This window comes from Heterodontus francisci, chromosome 5, assembly GCF_036365525.1.
Source record: "Heterodontus francisci isolate sHetFra1 chromosome 5, sHetFra1.hap1, whole genome shotgun sequence".
Lineage (NCBI taxonomy): Eukaryota > Metazoa > Chordata > Chondrichthyes > Heterodontiformes > Heterodontidae > Heterodontus > Heterodontus francisci.
In genome coordinates this window covers 34,859,093-34,871,762 of record NC_090375.1, presented here as the reverse complement: position 1 = coordinate 34,871,762, position 12,670 = coordinate 34,859,093, and the positions used below count along the sequence as shown (strand labels likewise).

General features: G+C 45.0%; 1 protein-coding gene across 6 annotated transcripts in view; it reads left to right on the top strand.

The window, feature by feature from the left end:
- The window catches only part of trpn1 (transient receptor potential cation channel, subfamily N, member 1), a 375,819-nt gene that overhangs the window by 281,480 nt on the left and 81,669 nt on the right, over positions 1 to 12,670 (top strand). For 5 of the 6 annotated variants that reach the window (XM_068031339.1, XM_068031338.1, XM_068031337.1 and 2 more), the window contains one exon: positions 3,506 to 3,712. The exons of the other annotated variant lie outside the window; for it this stretch is intronic. In XM_068031339.1, coding sequence (XP_067887440.1) covers positions 3,506 to 3,712 — 207 coding nt within the window. The remainder of the gene's footprint in view (positions 1 to 3,505; positions 3,713 to 12,670) is intronic. 6 annotated transcript variants of the gene reach the window in all.

The window sequence follows — 12,670 nt, the reverse complement described above, 5'->3', positions numbered from 1 at the left end:
TCCTTGAATATGCTAGAGGTTTAAAATGCATACTTTGTATCAATCCACTACAGAAGATGCTGATTACAAAATGTAGGGCTGATACTAAAGCTGGCAGTGTCGAAGTGGATGCAGACTAGAGTAGTTCCTGACTAGTGTAAAGAGCTCTCAAAACCAATCAGGCTGCTTATGCTGATGGCAGTCACCTGACAATCTTTAAAGAAACGGAGGCTGTGCTCTGCAAGACTATTGTTTATGTGTAACGGCTCAATGGGCTCTGGGATTGTTAGCATGGACTGGAGAGGTCAATAAATACCACTGTTGAAAAGGGAAATAAGTCAGGACCAGGAAACCAGAAGGCCATGACCTTGATTTAGATTAAAGACAAGTAGCTAGATGGAATTATTGAGATACACTGTATGGTCACTCTGACAGAGAAGGGGTTATTAGAGAATCTTAACATGGTTTCTTGTAAATAAGGTCATGTGGCAACAACCTTATTGAATTATTTGGTAAAGTTACTAGGTGGTGGATGTAGGTAGCCCGGTTGACGTTGACAATGTGCTACTTAATAGGTGAGTTACTAAGATAGTCCTGTAGAATTAATGGGAAAATTTCTGGGTGTATAAAGTATTAGTTGCATTCAGGTAGACAGCAGGCTGTTATTAATGGCTTTGGTATTGGATAAGTTTTGGTTGCTAGTGGGGATCCACGGGGTCGGTGTTAGGACCATTGTTGTTCTTCATCTTTATCTTGAGCTGGATGAATGCAATTGTCCACAGGTTTGTGGATGGTGCAAAGATATATAGGGGCATAAGAAACTTAGTTGAGAAAAATTGATTATAGGTGGATCAAGATGTGATAGGAGACTGAACTTGGGTCTGCCTGATGTCATATCAGTAAATGTACTGTTATGCACATGGATAGGGCATAGGTGTTACAGTACATAGGAGTAGGCCATTCAACCCCTCAAGCCTGTTTCACTGTTCTTCAGCTGCCTAGACCCTAAGCTCTGGATTTCCCTCCCTAAACCTCTCCGACTCTCTACGTCTCTTTCTTCCTTTAAGACACTCCGTAAAACCTACCTCTTCGACTAACCTTTTGTTCATCTGACTTAATATTGTCTTGTGTGGTTCAGTGTCTATTTTTGCTTTATAATGCTCCTGTGAAGTGCCTTGGGACGTTTTATTACATTAAAGGTGCTATTTAGTCATATACGTTGCTGTTGTTCTATTAGATCATGGCTGATCTGTAGCTCAACTCCATTTACCTGTCTTTATGCCCCTTGATATCCTTGGTTAACAAAAATCAACTAACCTGATGTAGTCTTAAAAATTTCAATTGACTCAGCCTCTACAGCCATTTGAGGGAGAGAGTTCCAGATTTCCACTACCCTTGGTGTGAAAAAATGCTCTAACTTGACTAGCTGTAATTTTAACATTGTGTTCCTTTGTTCTGGATCTAGCACCTTCAACTGGGAGAGAAAAGATGATAAGATTCAATCACAATGCAAGTTTCTCTGTAGCTACGCTGTTGAATCTCCTTATAATTTTAAAGATCTTGATTTGACCGCTTCTCAACCTTCTAAACTCAAAGGAATACAAACCAAGTTTATTCTACCGTTCATCATAACTTAGCCTTTTAAACTCTGGTATCATTTTGATAAATCTGCGCTGTATCCCCTCCAAGGCTAATACAACTTTCCTGAGATGCGGTGCCCAAAACTGAATGCAGTCTTTAACATTATTTTGAATACCAACCACACTAGAGGTAAAGGCCAACATTCTATGAACCTTTCTGATTACCTTTCTTTTAACCCGTGAACTAGCTTTTAATGTTTGCGTACATGGTCACCTACATCCTTTTGGTCCCCCACAGCTCCTACTCTCCAACTAGTAAGTAAATATTTTGATTTGTTTTTCTCGGATCCAAAGTTAATGACCTCAGACTTCCCCCCATTGAATTCTGACTTATCTCTTCTCTGCAAAAGAGCAGAACTTCATTTTGGTAGTTTGACCTTAAATGACTCCAAATCATATGACATTTCAGAACTCAGTCACAGAAGAATGATAATCCCATTTTTAAAAAAAATCCTTGATCAATGTGTGACAGAAACTGGAAAAAATTACCTACATTTTACAGTTAAAATTAAAACTAAATGGAACCAACTTCTTTGTCTTGTGGGATGCATTGTTTCAGGCAGTGACGAGGCTCCAAGAGATTATATAACAGTTCTTTGCTGTAATCTAATCCTTGGTTATGTCTCCTTAGTTGTTCTATAAGTTTATAGCAGTACTATAAGGCAGTCCATTCTGTGTTCAGAATGTCTCACTGAAATTCTTCCCTAAACTATAGAACATAAGAATGAGTCTACTTGAAAGGAGTCTCAGGTGACAAATAAATATTTCCTGCACAGTGATTTTCATCCTCCTCTCTCCTCTGAAGGTGCTGACACGAGACCAATATTGTTGCTACCTAACAAATGAGGGATTGAAGGCGGAATCTACCTATGTTTCTGTACTAAACTGAGTGATGAATTAAACTGCTGAGCTAAAGGGGAGCTCATCTAACAGAATTTTTATACATCGGTCCAGGAAACATTGCCACAAAAATAATCCATTTGTGTTGATTTTAGGAACTTCTTTGCTGGTCCAGAATGAAATTTCAGAGCTAGAACAGGCTCTTCTTATTCAGTAGGACCAACATAGTGATTTCTCCATATTTCCAATAGTTCATTTAAGGTCACCAACGACAGTGCTGGATAATAACACTTCAGTATGAAGCACTCCCAGATCGAGTGTCACACAGATGTGGAGTAAAGCTCATGTTCTGCACTATAAGTGCACCTCAGCCATGTACCATACTGGTCAGTGTGCTGTTAGTATTAAATGAGGATAGTAGACTTTGGGTCAAAGTAACAGGAGTTTATTTACAGGGGTCTTATCTCTAAGGCATCTACATTTACACTGAGCTACAAGAGGTTCTGACTCATGACATCACATCCTGTGATGATGCTTAAGGTCTATTTACATAATCTAAACAGCAACAGTTTATGTACATTATACTACAAGCCACAACTCTGAATAGCGTCAGCTACTTCATTTTTTTAAAACACAGAATTTACAGCCATTGGCCCAGCTGATCTATGTCGGTGTTTATGCTCCACTTGAGCTTCCTTTCACACTACTTCATCTAACCCTGTCAACATATCCTTCTTTGCTTTTCTCCCTCAGATACTTATCTAGCTTCCCCTTAAATGCATGCCCTGCTATTCACCCCAACTACTCCATGTGGTAGCACATTCCACGTTCTAACCATTCTCTGGGTAAAACACTGTGTGACATTTTTCCATTTCCCCAGTAGCCATCCCATGGCCTCTTGGAGTGTGATTGCTAATTTAGCTTGCTGCTACCCCAAAACTAATTTTTCCATGAGACTGTGCTGGCCTGTGGACAGAAGGGACTCTGATCACACCAATCATGATGCTGTCTAATCATCCTCGCTTGCCGTTTCTTGCTGTTGGCAGCATGGACAAACGCCACTCCACCTGGCTGCGGAGAATGATCATTCTGAGGTCGTGAAGCTTTTCCTCAAACAGAAACCAGAACTGGTGACTTCGGCAAACATGGAAGGGTCCACCTGTGCGCACATCGCTGCATCAAAAGGAAGCGTCGCCGTGATAAAGGAACTGCTAAAATTCAATAAAGCTGGAGTCACCACGGCACGGAACAAGGTGAGGCCCGAGGTCTCCAAACTGTGGGAAGAGTAAACATAGACTATTGACTGTACAAGAGAGAAAATAACTGATTATATATCTAATGACTTGTAAAACACTGTTAACCTTAAGGCTAGTTTACTATTTGTACTTTCTAAATAGTAATTGTGTTACTGCGAAAGTGTGTTCTTGATCCATTAACAGAAGAGTGCCAGGGACAGTGCCACAGTTGCCGACACTCAGGATTTCATTATTTATTGTTTTTAGTCACAGAGCATTATGGCACAGAAGGAGGCCATTCGGCCCATCAAGTCCACACTGGCTCTCTATAGAGAAATCCAGTTTGTCCAGTTCCCCTGCTCTATCTCTGTAGCCCTGCAAGTTTATTTCCCTCAATTGCCCATCCAATTTCCTTTTGAAATCATTCATCATCTCCACTTGCACCACCCTCATAATACAGCAAGTTCCAGGTCATTATCACTCGCTGTGTAAAAAATTCTTCCTCATGTCCCCCCTGCATCACTTGCCCAAAATCTCAAATCTGTGTCCCCTAGTCCTTGTACCATCAGCTAATGGGAACTGCTTTCTTTGTCTACCTTATCTAAACCTGTCATAATCACCTCTATCAAATCTCCCCACAATCTCCTTTGCTCCAAGGAGAACAACCCCAGCTTCTTCAACCTAACCTTGTAACTAAAATCCCTCATTCCTGGAGCCATTCTGGTAAATCACCTCTGCACCCTTTCAAGGACACTCGCATCCTTCCTAAAGTGTGGTGACCGGAGCTGGACACAATACTCTAGAATAACCTAACCAGAGCTCTATACAGGTTCATCATAACTTCCCTGCTTTTTTACTCAATACCTCTATTTGTGAAGCCCAAGATCCCTTATGCTTTGCTAACTACTCTCTCAATATGTCCTGCAACCTTCAAAGATTGCACGTGAACCCTCTTTAGAACTGTGCCATTTAGTCTATATTGCCTTTCCCTATCCCTTCGGCTTTTTATACAGTCCTTTTAAGTATGTGTGATTCACTGCCTTCTGTTTCTGCGAACCACTTACACTAAACTGAATATTCCACCAATAGAGCACTAAAAAAATCATGAGTCCTGGCTGTACTGAGAGCTTAAGATATTTTAGTATGCCTCACATTTTATAGACTGGGATGTGCACCTCAATGATAATTTAGATTTAATTAACTTTTATAGTATTCACAGCAACCGTATGGGTCAGTTATTCTTTTAAAATTTCAGCTGACGCACAATGATATGGAACCTTATGTTATAGTGAGAGTTCTAGATATGTCAGTTGTGGCTTTATTGTAACACTGATAAAATATACTTTATTTTCTATCACTTCTATTTTATGCAATTTCTCAATCACATACTTTGTTTTAACATTAATTCATGTTATTTCTTATTTTTCATTCCTAATCACACTGCATTTTTGTTCTCAAATGCCCACAACCATTCTACAGATTAGAATCACATCTTTAATACTTAGACTTTGGTTGGTAGTAAAGGTCTGTTTCTTCAAACAATCAAGACTTGAATCTCATTGCATCTCATTCCATCATTAAAGCCCCTGATCAAGTTTCTTATTGTCTTTTGAGCCAACATAAGGAAACGCTTAACAAAACAACTTGCTTGCAACTTCTGAAACCTATCACTGTATAACAAATATCTGTGCAGTGGCCCAAGGATTAAGCATAAATTGTGCGATAGGGCTTGATTTTCCTTCTGGGGTCAGGAAACTGCCATCTGGGTCATTTCCAGGTCCTGACACCACCACAGGGGTCAAGTAGGTCACAGTCACTGATTTTCATAGAGGTTGGTTGCTAATTGGCTGGAGGGTGGTTTTCATCTGGGGCTGCTGTCCCTATAAAGGATGTCGGTCTGCCCCCAAGAGCTGCTGGCCAATCAGAGGGCCGGCAGCTCAGCAGCGCCACCATTAGTGGTGGCCACTGCTAGGGCTGCACCTGCAGGACGAGAACGCATCAATGGCAATGCCATTGCCACTGGGAGGCCCTTCCATGGGCTAAAGTGTGCCTGAAAAGAAGGCCCCTCCCACCCTGGAGACCGCTGGGAGACTTCCAGGGTTTACCTGGTGGTCTCCCCACATGGCAAAGGGCCCCCCCCCCTCCCCCCGCCAAGTGCTGGTAAAATACCAGCAGAGGTGGGAACAGGCCCTTAATTGGCCATTTAAGTGGCTCAATTGGGCTACAAGCAGGTGACCTTTCCTGTCACTGGCAAGATGGCACGGCAACAAGACGATGGCAGCATTTTGCCAGCCGTCCCACCTTCTAGCCCATCCCATAGGGCTCATAAAATCCAACCCCTCGACTTCTGTTTAGCTGAAAAAGTGGATGCGCCAGTGATCGAAGAAGAAAGGCAGAGGACTGGCAGCTCAGGCTTCTCCAGGAGGGTCATTGATGAAGCAGCTGAAGATGGTTGGGCTTAGGACACGACAAAGAACAAAGAACAGTACAGCACAAGAACAGGCCATTCGGCCCTCCAAGCCTGCACCGATCTTGATGCCTGCCTAAATTAACACCTTCTGCACTTCCGGGGCCCATATCCCTCTATTCCCTTCCTATTCATATATTTGTCAAGATGTCTCTTAAACGTCGCTATCGTCTCTGCTTCCACCACCTCCCCTGGCAGCAAGTTCCAGGCACTCACCATCCTCTGTGTAAAAAACTTGCCTCGCACATCCCCTCTAAACTTTGCCCCTCACACCTTAGTAACTGACTCTTCCACCACCTCCCCTGGCAGCAAGTTCCAGGCACTCACCACCCTCTGTGTAAAAAACTTGCCTCGCACATCTCCTCTAAACTTTGCCCCTCACACCTTAGTAACTGACTCTTCCACCCTGGGAAAAAGCTTCTGACTATCCACTCTGTCCATGCCGCTCATAACTTTGTAAACCTTTATCATGTCGCCCCTCCACCTCCGTCGTTCAAGTGAAAACAATCCGAGATTATCCAACCTCTCCTCATAGCTAATGCCCTCCAGACCAGGCAACATCCTGGTAAACCTCCTCTGTACCCTCTCCAAAGCCTCCACGTCCTTCAGGTAGTGTGGCGACCAGAATTGCACGCAATATTCTAAGTGTAGCCTAACTAAGGTTCTGTACAGCTGCAACATGACTTACCAATTTTTATACTCTATGCCCCGACTGATGAAGGCAAGATTGCCGTATGCCTTCTTGACTACCTTATCCACCTGCGTTGCCACTTTCAGTGACCTGTGGACCTGTACGCCCAGATCTCTCTGCCTGTCAATACTCCTAAGGTTTCTGCCATTTACTGTATACTTCCCACCTGCATTTGACCTTCCAAAATGCATTACCTCACATTTGTCCGGATTAAACTCCATCTGCCATTTCTCCGCCCAAGTCTCCAACCGATCTATATCCTGCTGTATCCTCTGACAATCCTCATCATTATCCGCAACTCCACCAACCTTTGTGTCGTCCGCAAACTTACGAATCAGACCAGCTACATTTTCCTCCAAATCATTTATATATACTACAAACAGCAAAGGTCCCAGCACTGATCCCTGCGGAACACCACTAGTCACATCCCTCCATTCAGAAAAACACCCATCCGCTGTTACCCTCTGTCTTCTGTGACTGAGCCAGTTCTGTATCCATCTTGCCAGCTCACCTCTGATCCCGTGTGACTTCACCTTTTGCACCAGTCTGCCATGCGGGACCTTGTCAAAGGCTTTACTAAAGTCCATATAGACAACATCCACCGCCCTTCCCTCATCAATCATCTTAGTCACTTCCTCAAAAAACTCAATCAAATTAGTAAGACACAACCTCCCCTTCACAAAACCATGCTGTCTCTCACTAATAAGTTTGTTTGTTTCCAAATGGGAGTAAATCCTGTCCTGAAGAATCCTCTCTAATAGTTTCCCTGAGGTACTCCTGCATTGATGTCCTGGAGCTCAGATGATTGACCCCCAACAACCACAACCATCTCCCTTTGCGCTAGGTATGACTCCAGCCAGTGGAGGGTTTTCCCCCTGATTCCCATTGACCTCAGTTTTGCTAGGGCTCCTTGATGCCATATTCGGTCAAATGCTGCCTTGATGTCAAGGGCAGTCACTCTCACCTCACCTCTTGAGTTCAGCTCTTTTGTCCATTTATGAACCAAGGCTGTAATGAGGTCAGGAGCTGAGTGGCCCTGGCGGAACCCAAACTGAGCATCACTGAGCAGGTTATTGCTAAGCAAGTGCCGCCTGATGGCACTGTTGATGACACCTTCCATCACTTTACTGATTATTGAGAGTAGGCTGTTGGGGCGGTAATTGGCTGGGTTGGACTAGTCCTGCTTTTTGTGTACAGGACATACCTGGGAAATTTTCCACATTGCAGAGTAGATGCCAGTGTTGTCGCTGTACTGGAACAGCTTGGCTAGGGGCGCGGCAAGTTCTGGAGCACAGGTCTTCAGTACTATTGCCGGAATATTGTCAGGGCCCATAGTTTTTGCAGTATCCAGTGCCTTCAGTCGCTTCTTGATATCACGCGGAGTGAATCGAATTGGCTGAAGTCTGGCATCTGTGATGCTGGGGATTTCAGGAGGAGGCCGAGATGGATCATCAACTCAGCACTTCTGGCTGAAGATTGTTGCAAATGCTTCAGCCTTATCTTTCGCACTGATGTGCTGGGCTCCCCCATCATTGAAGATGGGGATATTTGTGGAGCAACCTCCTCCAGTTAGTTGTTTAATTGTCCACCACCATTCACGGCTAAATGTGGCAAGACTGCAGAGCTTAGATCTGATCCATTGGTTATGGAATCACTTAGCTCTGTCTATCGCATGCTGCTTACGCAGTTTGGCATGCAGATAGTCCTGTGTTGAAGCTTCACTAGGTTGACACCTCATTTTGAGGTATGCCTGGTGCTGCTCCTGGCATGCCCTCCTGCACTCTTCATTGAACCAGGGTTGGTCTCCTGGCTTGATGGTACTGGTAGAGTGGGGGATATGCCGGGCCATGAGGTTACAGATTGTGGTTGAGTACAATTCTGCTGCTGCTGATGGCCCACAGCGCCTCATGGATGCCCAGTTTTGCATTGCTAGACCTGTTCGAAATCTATCCCATTTAGCATGGTGGTAGTGCCACACAACACGTTGGAGGGTATCCTCAATGTGAAGGCAGGACTTCATCTCCACAACGACTGTGCGGTGGTCACTCCTACCAATACAGTCATGGACAGATGCATCTGCGGCAGGCAGATTGGTGAGGACGAGGTCAAGTATGCTTTCCCCTCTTGTTGGTTCCCTCACCACCTGCTGCATACCCAGTCTAACAGATATGTCCTTTAGGACTCGGACAGCTCGGTCAGTCGTGGTGATGGACATTGAAATCCCCCACCCAGAGTACATTTTGTGCCCTCGCCACCCTCAGTGCTTCCTCCAAGTGCTGTTCAACATGGAGGAGTACTGACTCATTGGCTCAGGGAGGGCGGTAGGTGGTAATCAGCAGGAGGTTTCCTTGTCCATGTTTGATCTGATGCCATGAGACTTCATGAGGTCCTATGCTGAGGGTATGGCTTCCATTGCCTTTCTGCCCCTTGTCCCTCTCCACTGCCCTCCTCAAGCTCAAAGCTGTGCCCCTTCTGCTGACGTTGCTGCTCATTGCCACTGGACCCAAAATATGGGGGTCGTGCTCCTATTCTCAGCTATTGTTTTCCTTGCACTTAGCTGGGCTCCCTCTAATGTCTGGAAGCTTTAACCCCTTCTCTTATGCCCCTGCGATGCCAGGAGGATGGTGACCCCCACTACACTGCTGAAGCAGGTACAGAACTCTCTCCCCGCAACTCTCCAAACCCGATGGCACCCGTGTGCCAATGGCTGAGTGCCCATCTCAGCCTTGCTCCCTTATATGGGCCCACCTGGGTTGATGTTGCGGCCATGACTGGCTCCCCGCTGTGTTGATGCCTCCATGCAACTGGTCTGCCCCTGGCTTAGCATCCAACCCATATGCCCCCACCAAAATCCCAAATTGGTGCTCAATGAGCTTGTTAACAACTTTAATTGGCTTCATTCCTAAATTGGATGGGTTTCCAGGGCCCACCATCCTGATGAAACTCACCAGTGGCAGGAATGGTGATGGGAAACCGGCACGCCACCCTGCGCCATTATTTCTAGTGCCCGCCCACCTCTGTTCCCATCCCTGGCAGGACCTAAAACTACGTCTATAATATCTGTGGCAACATGAACTTATCACCACAGCACATATAGCAGAACAAGAATGGAGTTTCAAAATACATACTCTGGGTAAACTGATGCATGATATGGTATTGAGCCACACAGACCACGAGTCTCAGATTGAACCCTCAGATATTTGCTTTAGCTCCTAAGGCAAAGGAGGAGGCTATCAGCCGGGGTCTAACCATCCTGCTGGAAAGTGTGTACATTGATGTCTTTTGAAAACAGGATTACAGTGGTGTCTCCCACTGTTGAATAGACTACTGATTTTTTGGCCCACACTTTGCAACTACCTCCCCCACCATTTTACAGCTATGTTTGTGACAGATATTTGATGTGGTTTGGTCAGTAGCACGCTTGCCTTTGAATCAGAGATTATACGTTCAATTCCCACTCCAAAGACTTGAGTACAAAATTCTGGGCTGCTACTCCAGTGCAGAACTGAGGGAGTGCTGCATTGTCAGAGGTGCTGCCTTTTGATTGAGGTGTTAAACCGAGGCCCCATCTAAGATCCCATGGCACTATTTCGAAGAAGGGGCGTTATCCCTGTTATCCTGGTCAATCCTTATCCCTCAACCAGCATTACTAAAACAGATTATCTAGGAGTTCTGAAGAAGGGTCTCTGACCTCAAACGTTAACTCTGCTGCTCTCTGCACAGATGCTGCCAGACCTGCTGAGTATTTCCAGCTTTTCTTGTTTTTATATCACATTGCTGTTAGTGGGAGCTTGCTGTGCGCAAATTGGCTCCTGCTTTCCTAACTTACAACAGTGCCTGCACGTCAAAAGTACGTAATTGGCTGTAAAGTGCTTTGCGATGTCCTGAGGTCATGAAAGGCACTATAGAAATGCAAGTCTTTTTTTTCTTTATGTTAAGTGTAGCCTCTACCCTGCTTCCTGCATTGTTCCAATGCTGGATGCAGGAGTGAAGAAGTCCCAAGACAAAAGTTGAATATATTTTATGAAGCCATTGTGCATTTATACAATGGGACGGCCTAGGTTTCTGGTCTTGACCATGTTCAGATTGGGAGCAATGGAGGCGAAGTGGTTAGAACAGCTGCTCTAATTTTGAGCCATGGAGGGAATCAGATAGCAGGAAGCGTAGTGAGCTGCAAGCCCCAGAATTGTTTTTATTCATTTCATGGGATGTGGGCATCATTGGCAAGGCCAGCATTTGTTGCCTGTCCTTAATTGCCCTTGAGAAGGTGCTGGTGAGCTGCCTTCTTGAACCGCTGCAGTCCATCTGGTGCGGGTACACCAACAATGCTGTTAGGGAGGGAGTTTTGTGCCAGCGACAATGAAGGAACAACGATATATTTCCAAGTCAGGATGGTGTGTGACTCAGAGGGAAACTTGCAGGTAGCACTAGCCTGTCCTAGGTGGTAGAGGTTGTGGGTTTGGAAAGTGCTGTTGAAGAAGCCTTGGTGAGTTGCTGCAATGCATCTTGTGGATGGTACACACTGTTGCCACTGTGCATCGATGGTGAAGGGAGTGAATGTTTAAGATTGTGAATGGGGTGCCAATCAAGCAGGCTGCTTTATCTTTCGATCGTGTCAAGCTTCTTGAGTGTTGTTGGAGCAAGTGGAGAGTGTTCCATCATAACTCTGACTTGTGCCATGGCTTTGGGGAGCCAGAAGATGGGTTACTTGCTATAGAATTCTCAGCTTCTGACCTGCAGAGTATTTATGTGGCTGCTCCAGTTCAGTTTCTGGTCAATGGTAACAATCAGGATGTTGTTAGTGGGGGATGGTAATGATGTTGAAATGTCAAAGGGAGATGGTTAGATTCTCTTTTATTGGAGATCATCATTGCCTGGCACTTGTGTGACGTGAATGTTACTTTCCACTTATCAGCCCAAGCTGTATGTTATTCAGGTCATGCTACATATGGACACAGACTGCTTCAGTATCTGAGGAATTGCAAATGGTATTGAACATCGCACAATCATCAGCGAACATCCCCACTTCTGACTTTATGATGAAGGAAAGGTCATTGATGAAGCAGCTGTAGATGGTTGGACCTAGGTCACTACCCTGAGGAACTCCTGCAGTGGTGTTCTGGGACTGAGATGATTGGCTTCCAACAACCACAACCATTTTTCTTTGTGCTTGTTATGACTCCAACCAGTGTAGAGTTTTCCACCTAATTCCCATTGACTTCAATTTGGCTGGGGCTCCTTTATGCCACTCTCAGTTAAATACTGCTTTGATATCAAGGGCAGTCACTCTCACCTCATCTCTTGAGTTCAGCTCTTTTGTACATGTTGGGACCAAGGCTGTTCTGAGGTCACGAGCCGAGTGGCCCTTGTGGAACCAAAACTGAGCATCAGTGAGCAGGTTGTTGCTGTTTAAGTGGTGCTAGATAGCACTGTCGATGAGACCTTCCATCACTTTGCTGATGATCGAGAGTGGAATAATGGGGCATTAATTGACCGGATTGGATTTGTCCTGCTTTTTATGGACAGGACATACTTGTGCAATTTTCCACATCGTTGGGTAGTTGCCAGTATTGTAACTGTACTGCAACAGCTTGGCTAGGTGCACGGCTCATCTTGCAGCACAAGTTTCAGTACTACAGTCAGGATGTTGTTGGGACTCATAGCCTTTGCAGTATCCAGTGCCTTCAGCTGTTTCTTGATAACACATTGAGTGAATCGAATTGGCTGAAGACTGGCACCTGTGATGCTGGGGACCTCTGGAGGAAGCTGCAATAGATCATCCACTCGGCACTTCTGGCTAAAGATGGTTGCAAATGCT